At 42.7% G+C, this 18,410-nt stretch overlaps 1 protein-coding gene across 3 annotated transcripts in view; it reads right to left on the minus strand.

Annotated features, from left to right (window-relative positions):
• The window catches only part of PIWIL2 (piwi like RNA-mediated gene silencing 2), a 45,008-nt gene extending 33,825 nt beyond the window's left edge, over positions 1-11,183 (minus strand). The window contains exons 1-8 of one of the 3 annotated variants that reach the window (XM_030552090.1): positions 11,110-11,183; positions 10,571-10,754; positions 7,525-7,624; positions 7,245-7,386; positions 5,450-5,653; positions 4,218-4,328; positions 3,314-3,431; positions 2,147-2,271 (exon numbers count right to left, since the gene is read on the minus strand). In XM_030552090.1, the coding sequence (XP_030407950.1) occupies positions 2,147-2,271; positions 3,314-3,431; positions 4,218-4,328; positions 5,450-5,653; positions 7,245-7,386; positions 7,525-7,624; positions 10,571-10,747 (977 nt within the window). In that variant the 5' untranslated portion in view covers positions 10,748-10,754; positions 11,110-11,183. Of the gene's footprint in view, positions 1-2,146; positions 2,272-3,313; positions 3,432-4,217; positions 4,329-5,449; positions 5,654-7,244; positions 7,387-7,524; positions 7,625-10,570; positions 10,755-11,011; positions 11,079-11,109 lie in introns of those variants that run through there. The other 2 variants (XM_030552091.1, XM_030552092.1) reach the window with 2 other exon arrangements.
• Between the last annotated feature and the right edge of the window lie 7,227 nt (positions 11,184-18,410).

Here is an 18,410-nt window from a genome sequence, read left to right on the forward strand (position 1 = left end):
GATCTGATTGTGGGGCGGCTGATGGCGAGATGATCTCTGCCTTCGCCGCCTTCGGCCTCGGGGAGAGGGAGCGGCTCTGGGCCGGTTTCGGTTGCCGGCTTCTTGTGGTAGTACACGGTGCCGCGGTGCCCTTGCTCACCGGCTGACTTGCGCTCGGTGCCGAGGGCGAAGGTGCCAGGGACGCTTCCATGAGGAGCTGTCTCAATCTAATGTCCCGCTCCCTCTTGGTCCTCAGCTTAAAGGACTTACAAATCGAGCACTTGGCCGATAAGTGCGACTCCCCGAGGCACTTCAAGCAGGAGTCATGGGGGTCTCCAACTGGCATGGGCTTGTGACAAGCCGAGCACTGCTTGAAGCCCGATGAGCCGGGCATGGGCTCTGGCTCCCGGTGCGGGGGAGGGGGGGTACCCCCGATCCCCTCACTACAACTAATAACTACACTAACAACACTAGATAACTGACTAACACTATATCTATATAGTACAACAACAACTAACTACTATATACAACGATAGCGAAATGAGCTGCTAGGGAATGTGGAGGTCAGCAAAGCCGCGCTCCACAGTTCCAACGACCGACACGGGCGGTAAGAAGGAACTGAAGGGTGGCCGGGTCGGCTGGGATATATATATTGGGCGCCATAGTGGCGCCACTCCAGGGGGCGCCCAGCCGACCCGCCTGGGTTGCTAGGGTAAAAGTTTCTCTGACGAACGTGCACGCGGCGTGCACGCACCTAACTGGAATGCATATGAGCAATCACTCGAAGAAGAAGTTATTTTACTCATTTTAAAGAGATTGGAAAACTCAAAGAAAATTGGGGAATACAAATAGAACCTCCCAGAAAAAAAACAACAACCCTGTGCAACTTCAGCATAGAAGAAAAAATAAAAGCAATTGGACAAAAACATTCATTCATTTCTTTGAAGAACCAAAATATGGTTAATTTCCTCAGCCCTCCATAGGTCTTGATCTTGCATCCAGTGGAGTCAATGACAGTGGAGTTGCATCCAGTGGAGTCAAAGAACAAGAAGCAATGGGCTTAAACTGCAGCAAGGGAGATTTAGGTTGGACATTAGGAAAAAGTTCCTAACTGTCAGGGTAGCTAAACACTGGAGTAGATTGCCTAGGAAGTTGTGGAATCTCCATCTCTGGAGATATTTAAGAGTAGTTAGATAAATGTCTATTAGGGATGGTCTAGACAGTATTTGGTCCTGCCATGAGGGCAGGGGATTGGACTCGATGACCTCTCAAGGTCCCTTCCAGTCCTAGAGTCTATGAGTCTATAAGTCTATAACTTTCATTCATTGACAATAGTGCAGGATCAGGATTAGGGAGAGTATACCAAACACAAGAACTGAGTGTTCTTTAAAACGAAGCAAAGAAAGGGGAAGAGCAACAGAAATAAAAAATTGCTTACAGGTGGTCTGCCTAAATGAACTATATACACCATGCCAATAAAATGGAGTCTAGTGAGTGAAACTGCACAATAAAAAAAAAAAAAAGATGTTCTCATACAAGACAAACAAGACTTTCCTTGATTTGTTTGAAACGGGACTGAAACCTCCGATGTCTCAGACTACACATACAAAATGTTGTCATGATGCTTGCAAGATTCTGGCATTCATAATCAGAAGGCAAGGCAGATGGTTAGTCTGAGATAAATGCCCAAATAACTGATGAGGTCACTGAACGTGGTTCAGGATAAATGGATAGATTTTCGATTATGATGCAGTTGTCTGCAAAAATTACCCTGTAGTAATAGGGTGTTGGTATATGTATAGTAGGTCCCTTATCTAGCTTTGGAAGATTTGATCTTCCTCCTCTTATGTTTTTGTAGGATTTCCCTCTCCTTTTATACTCCACATCCACAACCCCCTCACCCCACTTTCTCAGGGCATCAACCTTCAGACCAGGAATGTAGCATTGTACAGCCCGAGGCAAAAATCATCCCTTCGGTCTGCCAGAGCTGCAACTGTTTAGAAACTTGAGCGAACCCCAAAAGCAAGAAACTGAATAAAGGCAACTCAAGTCTCTAGTAGAGCACAGTCATTACACAACTGGGATGTCCTGTCAGCTGGCTGGTAGCCTTGTATTCAAGTCAATGGTTAAGCATCATGCCAAGTCACTGGCCTCAACTTTTCCTTACCTTCTGAAGACCACATTGTAAAACGGAATGCACAGGTCCGAGCTGGGCTCTAGGATTTTGGTCATCTGAAGCTTTATGGAGATCTCAGCTCCATCTGTCTTTCTCTGACACGTCAGATCAACAGTCTAGTGCAGGGATGAAGACATCTTAGCAGCAGCAAGAAGTGAAACTACTCAGATCATTAACTATAAAAACTCTTTGGAGCCACCTTGTAGCTGAGAATTTGTTACAGCAGGTCCTTCCTGCTGTCCAAAAGGATTAATCTCTGCATTACCAGGGAGCATCCAGTGTCTTCCAAGCAAGAGCTGCTCCATAGAAGATAATCCCTAGTAGGAGGGGAAACTTTTGGGGGAGATGCAAGTATCTGGTCTCAACACACTGCTCCAGCTGAAGTGATGTTGGCAAAATCATAGCCCCCTTCTCCCACTTCCAGCTCCTGAGATAGATTAAGATGCTGAACCACATATTTGTTCTGACCCAGGAGACTCGTAGTGATATGTTTTGTGATAGAGACTTGAAACTTCCAAGACAGTTATATTAGCAAATCTCTGTGTGTGCTGCCTGCTGGTGAATGACAATTTTGTGCTCCTGAAAGATAAGTACTGCAGATGGGTGCTGTGCAAACTTCCCAAATGTAACTGCTGAAGTACACCAATTTGGACATGTAAGATCCTGGTCTATTCTAGTCCTGGGTCCCCCAAACTGCCAATTGTGCAGCAATTCTGCTAAGTGGAGACAGAATGGTACCAAAACCATGATCCCTTGCCACACACTCTAGGCTCCCTTCATTATCTCTACTTGTTAGAGGCAGATTTTTCCCTTTTCTAGTTCCTGAAGAGTATGGGGAATGTGTGCTTTTCTTTACTTGCGAGAGTGGGGGGAAAGCCATTTAAAACATTTGAAATCACCAGCTGTTTCTGTGCTCACCAGAATTTTACACATATTCCATGGATTATGTAAATCTAAACCAGGCCATAAGAATTACTGTCTTAGGATATGCCAGTCACAGGATAAAATACCTTCATTTTTTACTGGTAAGCTTCACTTTCACTTTTTAAAAAAGCCACGTACTCAGCTGATACACTCTGGCACTCTGTAATAGCTCAAATCATGTGGCACCATGCAAGAGTCAGCCTGTGTGTTTTCTGCACCAATATCATGTCTTACTTGAGGCAACTTGACAGGCAGGTAGAGGATAGAGCCATCAAATGCCGTAACGTCTCCTGTCACCGATCTATGCTCCATCATCATCCCAAACCGCATACTCTTGCATTCCACATTAGGACTCCAGGTCAGGGAGTTAAGGAGAAAGTGGGGAGAAGAGGAGAGAGAATGCTTTATAGTGTCTACAATATCCTTTTACTTGGAAAATACAAGAATGCATTCAAATTCTAGTTAACACTATTGTGTCCATTACAGGGTCTCAGAGTGCTTTAGTATTACACCTCACAATCCTGCCACAGCTATAACCCAAACCCAAGCCCATTAAACTGCAACAGAAGAAAAATCAGTGCAATATGCAGATTAATATCAACACATAAGAAGAAAGCAGGGGTTCAAATCAACTCTACTGTGTCACCGACAGCCACAATCCTTATCCTATGTTATGGCAACTTATTGCAAAGAAGACCTACAACAACACGTAATGTTTGTGACTGTTGCCCCATCTAGTGGCTATTCCAGAGTAACTATTAATGCTCATGGTACAGTATTAATGCTTTATGCCTATAAAATGGATTTGTATTGAGTTACATTTCCAGGATAATTTTGTGACCGTCAAAAGGATTCTGGAAGAACTGTTACCATAACATTCCTCTAATTAAATCCAGATACTCAAAGTATAGCATGTTCCCCAATGCTTAATTTCAGGAATTGTGAAATCAAGCTAAATTAAAGCTATTTTCACTAGGCATGCTGTCCTCCAAATCTCCATGGGAATTGCTTGAAAATCATTCAGAAGGGCAAGTTTATAGAAGTCATATGAGTTCCGCTGCTAATTTCACTAGCTTCTATACCTCTACAAACCTTACTCTAATTGAGATAGATGTTCAAGTGTGCAAAGTGTCACTACCTGAAAGTCACATGGTACTGGTAAACGGCTTCATTTTTGCAGTGTATTTTAATCAGGTTCAGTCCTAAGGGGAAAGGAGTTCCTTTAAATCCTTGCTTCATTAGCGGTTCTCTGTAAAGATATGAAGGGAAGGAAGATAAAAGCACAAAACAGTTTTCTCTAGATTAACGCAAAGAGGCAGCGCAGGATGCCAGCACTGGCTGAGGATCTAAGAAAAAAAAAAATATATCTGAGTGCATCAACACTACCCCTAGAACTCTTCCATATTTTTCACCTGTGCAACAATTAGTATGTGCTGAGAACATCTCATTAATACTTTCCACATGTGCATCTCAAAACACTTTGCAAAAATTCATCAACTCCCAACACCCACCTAAAGGTAGGAAATATGGTATCCATTTTACAGATGCGTAAACTAAGGAAAAAGAAGAGGTTAAGTGACCTACCCAAGTTTGTTCAGTGACTGAGTGTGTTCTTATCACAATGCCTGTTTAAAAAAATATTAGTTTTAAGAGACAAGTTCCAGCAATATTCTATCCCAGTAAAATTGGCTCAGCTTTGCAACACTGTAAATTCAGATTGTGTGAAGTTTGCTTAGAATCTGGATTGGTTGGTTTGGAAGGGTTTTCCTGAAGCTCACTAGTACTGTCCCCTACCCTTCTCCCGCAGCATGATCCATGTTACTAGTCCTAAACTAAGTCAGGTAGCCCCTAGTCTATCTTCGAATACATTAAAAAATGACTCCCCCTGTTGTAAGACAGCAGCTATCAGTGGGAAGCAGCTGCACAAAGCTACACACGCTGTCACTGTCAGCATTTTTCGTTAACCAGTTTCAGAGAAAGGTTACCTAGATACTGTAGTTTCTTCCACTAAGTAAGCTAGCCCTTCTCTTAGTTTTTTCAAGGCAGCTAAGAAATCCTCCCCGCACAGAACCCTGCTGTTTCTTTCTTTCTTTCCACTCTGCATCATGTCCCATTCTTTGTTAATCCAAGACCAAAGCCCCATACCAGAAGGCATCAATGCAGAATATGAGAGGTAGATATTTGCACCCTCTTCCCCCAACAGCACGAAAGTCTGGAGCAATGAGTCCACCAGGCGCCAAGCCACATCACTGAACAGAGGTTTTACCTTAAGGGTTTCTACAGCATAAATGGCTATCTATGTACCTACCAGTTGATCTAAGAGGTGTTTAGAAATAAGCGGGCAACTCAACACATCCATCTCTCACTTACTTTCTCTCCATCTGTTCAACAACGGTGGGTGGAGGACTTTCTGGCTGGGGCGCAAACCTGGGGGGTGACAGCAGCGGTTGTGAGAGCTGAGGCTGAAGCACACCTGTGCGCAGGAAAGTCAAGTCTGTAGGAACTTTGCACAACACCCTGCTGAGTGACATGGCTCCTCTTCCAGGAGCTTCCATTTGCCCGCGGCCAAGAATTCTGAATCCATATATAAGAATGAAAAAGAAAGATGTTAACCCTTCCCCAACTTTAAGTTTCCACCCACCTTATAAATTAGATAATCTGCATTCACATCAGTCAAGTCATGTTTAAAACAGGCTTTGGTATGTCTTTATTCCACTCCTCTGGTTTTGAGGCTGAAGCTTATTTAAGCCTAAAACCAAGATCCAAGCCTGACAAGACTCAGACTGTGACCAAACTCGACACACCTGTGAATCACTAGCCAGATGTCATTTCTTTTTTCTGCAGATTTGTATTTCACTAAATGGCACAACTATGACTTCTTGCACTCAGAAGGCTCCCCGGTATCCCTGTTCCAGAGCCCAAACCCTATAAAAGTAGCACATCAGTGATACCTGACTCTTCCACAGGGAGTTTTAGGAGAGACGTGGACATTGTAGATGGAAGAGAGCTGTTAAAATTCCATCTAAGCCTTCCCCACAAGCCAGTAAAAGACAATTCCCCCTGGTACATTCTTCTTATTTATAAATTTGTATTACAGTAGTGCTTAACTGAACAGGGCTCCATTGTGCTATGCCTGTAGTAAAGATACAGTCCATTCTCCCAAAACTCTACCCAGTCTTGTTTTAATTGAGTCCTCCACTGACTTTCTTTGGAATGTGGTTGAAAACAGAGGTTTATGGGTTGTGCTACGAGCAAACAATCTCCATTTTGCTCCTCCACATGGATTGTATATTTGATTTTTCATCAGTACAATTGCTTGCTATTCCTATCCTATTTCACCTTGGGATAGAACAACAGCACCAACCTTTTACAAAGAGCCTGAGGAAGTTTACTAGCAGTCATGCTTACAGTGCAGGAGCCACACACATCTTGACAATCTGTCTAATGGCACTCTACCTCAACCCTCTTTCTACACATACTCTACAGCAGAATGACAAAGAAAACGAGAGTGCAGCTCTTTCATCACCCAGTCCAACCAATAGCAACTGCTGCATACAATCCTCCAGAGTGGCAATGTCAAACACAATTACTGTACTGATCTCCTGGAGACACAAAGAAGACTAACATCATGCCTGTGAGTTGTTAATACTAATAAATCTCATTTCTGGAGCATTTTCATTCCCCAGTTCACCTACAAGAATTAATTAATTTGTTTATCACTGAAATGCAGCCACCTCTGGTATGCAGATCACTAATCAAACACCACAAGAGAGAGAACTCTGGCCAACGACATCAAAGGACTTCTCAACTCACACAAAAAAAGCACTGCACCATTTTTACAACCCATATAGAGCAGACAGACCTTGTTTTTATCTCATTCAAAAGACCAGCACATGGCAAACTGCAGCATACTCAATCTACCTGCCTTGGCAAAATAAAAGATTGAGTCATCCCTGCTGGGATTCAGGCCTGAGCTGCTGATGAACATTAGTATTTCAAACCTGCTGTTTAGACTAACAAGGCATCTCCAATGTCTGTTACATACACTACACATGTGCAATATACCAGCCTAGTTCACTGGTATATGAAATCTATTGCTGACTAAGCATCACATGCACAGTTCTTTCTGTATCAAGAGTTCAGTTCAGGCAAACATTTTACTCACCTGCCAGGAGAAAGCGACATCCTTTCCACGTTGCTGTCCGCAACTGGCATGACATTTGGTGATGGAAAGGTGGGTTGCACTGGCATGACTGCTTTAGGTTTGGCCTCCATATCACCCATGCCCCTGCCTAAGATGCCTCGACCTGAATGAAGGGATAGATTCAAAACATGCCTGAAGAAATCTCCCAAATTATGAAAGAGGTTTCTTTATCAGTTTAAATACTACACCACAAAATAGCCTTTACTGGAACAGAACCTTATACAAGGCTGGGATAACTTACCCAAAGGCTGAACTGCCCGTTCCAAGGCAGGTCTCGGGATTGTCTCAAAACCAAGTCCTTGGAACATGGAATGCAGGGTCGTGACAGACGGAAGAGGTTCCTGCAGAAAGCCAAAGGATAAAGCTTTAAAGAATGGACAGAGAAGCCTCATTAAGACCTAAACGGAACAATCTCAATGATTAGCTGTACTTCCAAGATACATATCATGCAAGAAACTCTCTCTTAAGTAAGGAAAGCCTCCTTAAGATTTCTCTATAGAGGCAGCTTATTTGACAGCAGTGTTTTCCTGCAACCCAAGCAGACCAAAAGCAGAGCTTTCTTAGCTTTTCCCCAACAAATATCTACTTGCTGCAGCTGTAAGGTTTCCCTGCAGAGGTTTGTAAACTACAGACCTCAGGTTACACATTCACAACTGCCAAGCAACAATTAAATTCTAAAGTTAAAGCTTTTTAACTTAAAGTTATTACAAAGCCAGTTGAATTACAGTGACATTCTTATCTTATAATAAAGTCATAAGTTTTTGATCCACATCTTAGTAGGTAGCATTCTAGGAAGTTGGCTGCTAGTCATTCAACTGAGCCCCTACAGAAAAGTAAGTGATGAAACATGGCCAGGCCTCTTAAGAGCAAGAGAACGAATGCTCAGACATCATCCATGCTGCAAAGAGCATATTCAGTTTATTCCACTAGTCACCATCATCAGACACAGCGATAAGAACTGCTATTCAGTTCCACCTGTTTAGGTTAATGTTAATATAATATCCTTAGCTAGAACAAAAACACTAATAGCAGTTAATATATTATTTTCTAATCAATTAGAATGTTATCACTGATCCATAGACACCTAACCAGAGACAGTCTGCCTTGGAGGGCTTACAGTCTAGAAATACAGTTGTCATAGAAAGTCTCTGATTAAGTTACTTACACACTGTTATATTAAGAATTTAAAATATCAAAAGTCATATTTTGCTACACTTCTTAAAGACTACCTTGATGGGAAGAAGCTGTAATTTTGAAGGGAGAAGTGAGTAAAATGAATGAGCATATTATATCGCTCTTTAAGGAGTGGAGCAAAACTTACTTCTACCAATCCTGTCCAAGAGGTCTCATTGCAAATAGGACATTTTAGATTAGAGTTGAAATGACCCAGAGCAATTAAATGAAATCTAAATATTTGATAGGGGAGGTGTCAAGGTCTTATTCCCACTTTGAACTTTAGCATCCAGAAAGTGGGGACCTGCACGTACCCCTCTAAACTTAATTTTTAGCTTAGATTTGATAATGCTGCCACCAACCAAAATATGGTGTTTGGTACACTTTCTGTCCCCTAAAAACCTTTCCTGGGGAACCCAAGACCCAAATCCCTTGGGTCTTATAACAAAGAGGAATAAACCATTCCCCCTCCTTCCTTTCCCCTCACCTAGCCCTGGTGAGTTTACTGTGATTCAAACTCCTTGAATCTTAAAACAGAGAGGAATTTATCTTCCCTCCTCCTCCTTTCCCCCACCAATTCCTGGTGAGTTCAGACCCAGTCCCCTTGGGTCTTACACAAGGGAAAAAAAATCAATCAGGTTCTTTAAAAGAAAAGCTTTTAATTAAAGAAAGAAAAAGTAAAAATTATTTCTGTAAAATCAAGATGGAAAATGTTTACAGGATCTCAGCTTTACATAGACCAGAGGGACTCCCTCCCCCCTAGCATAAGTATAAGTTACAGCAAACAGAGGTAAAATATCCTTTCAGCAAAATACACATTTGCAAATAAAGAAAACAAACAAAAAGACTATTCCGCCTTCTAGCTATTACTCACTATTTTGGACATGAGAGACTGTTTTAGAAAGATTGGAGAAAACTGGTTGCACAACTGGCTCCTCTTAATCCCAAAAGAGAACAAAGAACAACCCAAAAAGCACAAAGACTTCCCTCTACCAAGATTTGAAAGTATCTTGTCCCCTGATTGGTCCTTTGGTCAGCTGTTAGCCAGGTTCACTGAGCTTGTTAACCCTTTACAGGTAAAAGAGACATTAACCCTTAACTATCTGTTTATGACAGGAGGGAACTTTGGAGAGGCAGGGCAGCAAGATCTAATCAATTTAAAATAAGGTAAAGACAGTTCCACACCTAGCACCAGCCGAAGCCCCCAAACAATTATTACAACTTCTGTAATTTAAAAAAAATTGGTTTTCCTCCTGCTTGTTGCAGGAGGAACTCACAACCACAGTAAGAGAAACTGACTATCTGTACACAGAGGCGGCTATAAGTATTTTGCCGCCCCAAGCACAGCAGGCAGGCTGCCTTCAGGGGCATGCCTGTGGGAGGTCCTCCAGTTCTGCGGCTTCGGCATACCCGCCGCCAAATTGCCGCCGAAACAGTAAGACTAGTGAACCTCCTGCAGGCAAGCCACCGAAGGCAGCCTGCCTGCCCCCCTCAAGCGACCAGCAGGGTGCCTCCCGCGGCTTGCCATACCAGGCACACACTTTGCGTGCTGGTACCTGGAGCCGCCCCGTCTATACAAAGGAAAGGGAAACTGACCCTTTGCAAAGTGCTGGCCAACAGAGAGTAGACAAATTAAGGCTATGTCTACACTGGAGCTGGAAGGTGTAATTTCCAGCTCAAGCAGACATACCTGTGCTAGCTCTGATCAGCATGATGGACTAGCCACCCAAGTATGTAACTAGGATCTTGGATGGGGTTGTACTTGGGGCAGGGCTAGCGCATCCCGCTGCTCATGCTGCCACAAATATACTGCTATTTTTAGTATGCCAGCTTGATTATAGAGCTAGGACAAGTTTGTCTATTTCTATTCTGGAAATGACACTTTTTAACAAACATATACTAAGAGAGATAAACATCTCCTTCCGTCTAACCCATCAGTTATGGAAATCCCAGTCATTTCCCTGGCTCAGCCAGTCTGTGCATCACCCAACACAACAGGGCCGTGACTGGAATTTCTAGGCAGTACTGTAATACAAATAAAAAAACCAATAGGAAAGATGTTCCCAGTGAGACATATGACTTTGACAGTGATGGTACCCCACTGGAACGTTTACCTGCTGTATCAGCCCTGCTGGCTGCCATGGCTCCTCTGGCACCCTCTGCATCCTAGTGGTACATGGAAGGGACACTGCCCTGCCACGGATCAGATGCTCAGGCTGAGGTAACTGCGGCTGAAGCCCGGGCATGCAAAAGGGGGCAGTGCCCTGGAAAGGGGGCCTCCGGGAATCCATGGAGAGGCTGCCGGAAAGGAAACACATGTGGCACACAGGCACGTACAAGGGTGTGTGTGTGGAGGGGGGTGTCACCAACAGGCCAGGGACCTGGGTGCACCCCTGCCTGGCGTCCAGGGGGGCAGCTCAGGGACGAACCTCCCCAGGGTCAGGCTCTAGTGCTGCACTCTATGCACAGTGCCCATCGCTGTAACACCAGTGCACCCCCGCCCCAGGGACCCGACCCAATCCGCCCCCTCCCCCCACAGGGGGACGGGATCCAACCTGCCGCCCCCGGGGGGGGCGGGGATCCAGCCCGTCCCAGGCTCCCCTCTCGAGGATGGGGGTTTCGGCCCTGCCCCGGCGCTAGGGGCTGCCCTCACCGGGCCGGACACACCCTCTATACGACTGTCCCCCTTCTCGCGCTCAAAGTCAAGCCTCGGCGCCTCGCCCTGACGCCCGGCTCCACGGCTGCCCTCCATTGGGCCACGCCGCCGTCTTTCACTCAGCTCCACCCTCCCATTGGAGACTATCCCCACAGGGCCCGCCCATATCAGTGTCCTGGCCTGGGAGCTACCAAACTGGAGGGGGAAGTGGGGAGGGGGGAGAATAACGGTATTATCCTCCAGTGAATAGTGCAGCGGGCTGCCCAGGTGAAATAGCAGTATCACCACCCCCACATAGTGAATGATGAAGCCCATGTGCTCTTCGTGGTCACATGGTGTTCTGTCTTTGTCCTGGCAGAGAGGTGCGTCTAATAGTTAAATTTCACTTAAAAACAACCGAATTTAGAATGTAGTGCAAGTAACCACCTCCTTTTCCTGCTGATAGAGTGGGGCAAAGGAGAGACAAGAGGAAAAAATAACACAAAAAATGGAAATAAAAAATTTGGCTTTTCCATTCTTGGTTTATAAATTAAACAAACAAAAAATCTACAAATTGTTCATTTAAAAAGGTCCCTTTTTCATTGAAAAGACTGAATGAAAAATTGCAACTATCTCAAGATTTCAGCATGCTATAAAACATTAATCAAAAAACCGCACAACCCCTAGGCATATTACTAAATGGGGAAACTGAGGCAGAGTGAAGCAACTTGCCCAGGGTAATCTATTTACTTAGCTAGTAAACTATTTGGGTCAGGGACCATGTTTTTGTTCAGTGTTTGTACAGCGCCTAACACAGTGGTTCTCAGACTTTTGTACTGGTGACTCCTTTCACACAGCAAGCCTCTGAGTGCAGCCCCCCCCATATAAATTAAAAACTTTTTTATATTAGCACTATTATAAATGCTGGAGGTGAAGTGAGGTTTGGGGTAGAGGCTGACAATTCGTGTAATGACCTGCATATAATAACCTCATGACCCCCAGTTTGAGAATCCCTAACACAATGAAGTCCAGGTTGATGGCAGGGGCTTCTAGGCTAGGCGAAACTGCAGAGCCAGAAGGGAAACCAGCAGTCCTCAGAGTTTAGTCACAACAGCTTAGTAGAGGGAGAGGGAAGGGCTACAGGCATTTCTTAGCCAGGTAAAACTCATTCTCTCTGCCCTTGTTGCCATCTGGAGTGCTTTGCCCAGACAGGAGGACACTGCAGTAAGTGAGCAAGTATGTCTCTCAGACTCTCAGAGTATAATGCTCCTTTTCCCAGGATGCACGGAGTAGGGTAGGGTGGGGTGGAGTGGGGGGATTGGGGGAGTACTGGAGTTCCGTTGTGTGGAGTCTCTCCTTGGGAAGGGGGCCATGTGTTTGCTGTGGAGTTTAAAGGGCCATAATCCATTTAATGTGGATGTAAGATCTTAACTACAGTTTCTGCTAAGAGCTTTTCATATAGGCCCAAAGTCCACAGCTTGGCCTGGGCCATGAGGGCTGGCTAACAGCGAACAATACACAGCTGAAATAAAGCTGGAGTAATCAAATAACCTTGTGTGTTTCAAATCAGTGAGCAGAGTCAGCATAACTCCGAATATAATTGGGCATCCTTATCGTGAGTTATAGACACATGAAGTGCTGAGAAAGGCCTCAGGGTTACTCCCTAATGCAGGGAGTAGATAATGGTACAATACCTCTCAGATCCCAGATAGAGTTCAGAAGGAGGCCTAATATGATTGACATGAGTAATGACACCTTCCCCTCACAGATGTATGCCAATCCTAGCCCACAGAAATGCAACGGTAAATTTATAGACTATTGTGTACTAATTACTGCTTTTTTGCTTTAAATCTCCAGGAATGTACCTGTTGGTCAACTGGGAGAGCTGCTACCTCATTTCCCTGAACCTCAAACTTAGGATTGAACCTATACACTTTAATAAACATAGTTTTAAAGTAATTATCTGTATATCAGCAATATATTAATTTAAGGCTTGGGCAAAGCCATTACATAATCTTTTAAACAATTGGCTTATTGTGCTTATCTTGTCTTGCTGTTAAAACCTATCCATGGGGCTTAAAAACCCCCATCCCCATTTCTTCTGTCCACCCAATAAACACCCTATATCTATTGTAATTAATTGTTCTGCAGTCTCTGAGCCTAATCAAGACAGGTAACACTCCACCAGTGCTGTGTGTAATAAAACTCCTGTGCTTAACTCTACACCAGTGGTCCCCAACCTTTTTTGTCTGATGGGCGCCAGATGACGAGCCACGGAGGACTGTGGTGGCGGATGAGCATCTGCCGAAATTTTGCCGACAAGCAGCAAAGTCAATAGGTGTTGCTGCCAAAATGCTGCTGACAAGCAGTGTCATCCAGAGGCGTCACCGCCGAAATGCTACTGAAAATGAGCGGCATTTCGGCAGCAACGCTTCTGGATGATGCAGCTTGTCGCCGGCTTTTCGGCAGATGCTCATCCCCAGGCCAGTACACAGGTGCACTTAAATGTCCTGGCGGGCACCACGTTGGAAACCCCTGATCTACACAGTGTGAATTTATGTTCCTTCAGATTGAGTCCTTTCTCTCCCCACTGGGTCCCTGGGGAGCTGTATTCAGCACCACGGACAGCAACTCACAAGGCTGTGTGGCTCCAGAGCCTGGACCTTGAACCCTGTTTTTGCTAGGCCTTCTGGCTGGGAAACCTGGCCCACAGCTTCCTTTCTCCCTCTTTCTGTGTGCCTCACTCGGTCTCTGAAATTCACCCCTTTACTTCTCAGGACCCGAGCCAGCTCCTGCTGGAGATAATTAGCGACAGCTCCATTGCATTATTCATTGGAATTAGAATCATAGCATCATAGAACATCAGGGTTAGAAGGGACCTCAGGAGGTCATCTAGTCCAATCCCCTGCTCAAAGCAAGACCAATCCTCAGACAGATTTTTACCCCAGTTCCCTAAATGGCCCCCTCAAGGATTGAACTCACAACCCTGGGTTTAGCAGGCCAATGCTCAAACCACTGAATTAGGAGGATCAAGTCCTCTAATCGCTGTGCTCTAGGCCTAGGCCAAATTCAGATTTGGCTTACACCAGGTCTGAATTTGACTCTCCATGGTGAGTCTCTTCCCAGGCAAGGGCGTTCCAGATTTGTTTTCCTCTCTCCTTTTCACTATGGCTTGCATTACCTTTTCCTGAACATCAGCCAGCTCCTATGGGACTGTTCAAATCCTATTGATGATGACAGGATTTGAAGTCATTCAGCACCTGATAGTACTGGACACTCTATTAGCATAAAGCGTTTATCTCCATCTGTAAGTACTTTTGGTGACCTTTGTGTGTCTTCTTGCCCTTAGAAATTTATGTATAAATCCTTGCTTTTAGTGTGTCTGTATAATTTATTTGTGGGGGGTCAAAGAGAGATTTCATCTGTTCCATGCTATCAAACTATATCTTTCATATTGTTTTAGTAGAATTAAAGAAGGCTTGAACTATTAATATAACTTAAGTGGACACAAGTCAATTTTTTAAAAAATAAACGACCTTTCTTATGCCAAGAATAATGTCTTAGAATATTAAAACTAACTTTTTTTTTCAATCTAATTTCCCTCTCACCACAGCACAGTTTGTCCACATTTCACAGTTTTCTCATATAGACAATGAAAATAGGCTGGTCAGTTTTACTTCTATTCCTAATCAGTTTCACTTTCAGGTTTTCATGCACCATTCCAATGTCCCAGTATCTGAGCTGTCAATACTCTAATGGGGAACGTTGCAGTCAAACCAAAAAGGAACTGTTTATAATGTAATTTATTCTGCTCAGTGTTTGCTTGCTAATCTGATTATCATGCCTGCTCCCCTAATTAATGGTCCAAAACACTCATTGACCACAGTGGTGCAGAATTGGGCCCAAAATATTTGTGGGATAGTCCAGGTGGTAATATTTGAGTGCCCATGATTTGAGAGTGTCTGATTTCACGGGTATGTTTTTAACTACTGTATTTTGATGTGCCCTGATAATAGGCACTGTAAACATCAGTACAATTGTTACTAATATTAGATTTTGAAAAACCTTTACAAAAACCCCAAGCCTTCCTGAGAGTATCAATGAAATGTCTTTGTATAAAATATTCAGATCCTTAAACATCTGATTTTTCATCCATGCTACTGGCATTTTTAAAGAATGTACCATTTATTATGGCTACACCTGTTATACATATATAGAGTTCTTGAGGATATGGAGTGTGAATTGGGCAGCCTCATTTGAGATTTGTCATCATTATGAGAATGCCACTTGCAGGTACGCGGGCTGCAGCATTCTCACACTGACTGCTGTCTTTGTCTTTCCTCTTTGTGGCAGGCTTAGTTCCCAACTTCGGAGACAGCAGCACATAGAGATACTGGAGAGATCTCCAAAGACCTTCTAACCTGGACTGTGATGTGGAACAAGGTGCTGGGTCTTCCCGTCTGCCTGATGGTCTTTGGGCTGCTACCTACTACAACATCAAGTGAGTCTCAGATGCCCTGGACTCCACTCAGAAACAGAGGATGAACCTTAGAAAAAAAGATATGGAGCTTCAGGGATCATGCAGGTAGGTGTGAAGGTGAGGAAAGGAGGGGCACCTGTTAGAGAGACAGAGAGTCACCCACAGAAGGATGGCTGAGGACTTCCTGGAATATAGTTCCATTTTCATAAGGCCTTAAGCCTCCGTCTCCCATTCTGAATAAAGGTTCTTGTGGGTTGCATACTGAAGGACATTAGTACAATGACTAAACACAATAAAATAACATAGGATTTGCCATACTGAGTAAAATCAGTGGTCCATCTGGTCCAGTGCTCTGTTTCCAACAGGGACCTTAGCAGAGCCAGGAATACAAACCAGATCTCCTGAATCCCTGTCCAGTATTCTAAACCACTGGACCACACTACCTCACATGTAGAAGCATATTAAAAATTTAATACACTGGAAAGTTGATTTCTGAAAAGAGATTAATGTAATATTAATTTTCATATTTGATTCAATCAACTTTTTAAAAAATTCTGAATTGGAATGCTGCAGAAACCAGAAGACCTTGCCAGTTTTAGGCCATTCTTATCATAGAAACTGTGGTCTCATATATTGTGCTCAAGAAGTGCAGGGCCTGCAGATCTCAAGCAATCTACAACTTGTCAGCAGTGAAGGACCCAAACAGAGTCCCATTCTTATGCGCCTTGGAAGCTCAAGGAGAGCAACTTTAAGGTCACACGCAATCTGCCCAAAAATGTGTGATGCAAGAGAAAAATGAAACTTGCACCATTACAGGATAGTTACTTTCAACGACCACACAAAAAAGGTAAAAACAGATAATTAAATTAAAATTAATGATACCAAAATTCTTAACAAGATTTAGAGATAGAAAGATTTAGTTTTATTTAACTCGACAAAGACAAAACTGAGGACCATACCTAGTAATAAACAAGGAGTTACAGATAGCAAAGTAGTAAGTGATATGACAATCAAAGTTAAGTCTATGAATTTAACATGGAATATTCAAAATTTATCAAGTAGATATAATCAAATCTAGTTAATTCATTTCACACATCAGAAAATGGTGATATTAGCAAGATTTTAGTACAGAACAAAATTAACTATCGGTATAAATCTTTTAATAGAGGTCATTGTTCAACACTTAACTGGCAGAAATAGAAGTCAAAAGTTTTCCAGTTATTACACCTCAAAAAGATCAATAAGGTTTAAGGGATCCGCTACAGCTGCAGAAATGTTAACTTTTGAAAGTCTCTGGAGATATCTTTATTCTGCCAGGTCATCTTCATCCCAGATTTTGAAATTGGGAATGACAGTAAGAACTGAGGTAGCCAGGTAGGTCCTGGATCCCTGATGAGCTTAAAATTCAAACCTCAGTGCTTTCAAAACCTACCCTAAATTAACTTTCACACCAATAAATTGCACCAAACAAGCACCTCAACTTTGCACTCTAAGTACATCTAATAATGTACATATACAAAAACATCTACGATTTTCAACAATTCACTGTAAACCAATACCTGAAAAACAATAATCACAAAATACTGCACCTCTGCAAAAATACTAACACTTCACAGAAAAATGCCTACCTAAAACATCCAAATCATCATCCTCGAGCATCGACTTAATTCAATAAGCATAAAAACCCATTAAAACACCACTATTACGATGTACATCCATATACACAACTACCAAAAAATACTCTAGCTCTTCTGACACAATGGATGCAAAGTTAAAATTGAATGTGTGGTACAGTTTGATTGGTGTGACTGTTGAAGTAGAGTAGGTGTTTGAAAGTTGTGAAGCTGGGGGAGTAGCTGCCAGTTTCCAGAACAACTTTTAATTTTGTTTGCTTGTTTTTAGCAATGTGTGAGAAATACAGAGCTTTAAAAATAAACTTAGATGGTAGGGAGTAAATGTTAATCTTTTCAATGTTAACTTTTTGAAGAGTGTTTTTTGTGGGGCAGGGGAGGTTGAGGTGAGTGGAGAATACAAACACATGCCTTCCCTTCAGTACATCTTTGCACTTCCAGTAGGAAATTATGATTTATTTTTAATAAAAGTAGTGCTTGTTTGTTTAAGGTCTCTGCATTACAGATTCACAATTTTCCTTTATGCTTTCTGACAAACTTGTTAGTAAAAACAAAAAGTACATAAAGCATTAGTCACTCACACTTACATCAAAGGAACATGTTTTCTAAGATGTGTGTAACTCTTTTACATAAAATCAGGTCGTCACCTTGGTAAAATACTTTTAAAATACTTGGTTACATATCTAATGAAATCAACATTTAGATGCAACTAACCAGTTATATTGACAATTTCTAATTGGCAAAAGGTAGAAACTTAGTATAATTTCACATGGCATCATTTCTATGGTACTGTTTTGGTATAAAAATGGGCTGAGAGAAAGGAGAAAGGTCAATAGTGTGCCTACAGAAAAAGGTTTTCCAATACTCTTCAGGGTGGCCACCCTACATCTCAGTTTTCTTTCATCTTTTTCAAATAATTTTTTAGCTTTGAACAATTGTTGTAGCTTACAGAGACTTTAAGAAAATAAAACTGACTTCTTGCTACACAGAAGTCCAAATCACCAAGCAATGACGTGTGAAAATGACTCATCAAGGAATCATAAAGATTAAGGTTAATTTTAAATAAAGATACATCTCGCTTTTCTACTAGAATGTGAAAGTGTGATGCACAAAGCATGCTTTATGGACTTATTAGTAAAAGACAATTAGAGAGGACATACATCATTATAAATAAGATGACATATCAGTTCTCATGTGGCAGAAGTAGT

This window comes from Gopherus evgoodei, chromosome 2 (assembly GCF_007399415.2).
Source record: "Gopherus evgoodei ecotype Sinaloan lineage chromosome 2, rGopEvg1_v1.p, whole genome shotgun sequence".
Classification (NCBI taxonomy): Eukaryota; Metazoa; Chordata; order Testudines; family Testudinidae; genus Gopherus; species Gopherus evgoodei.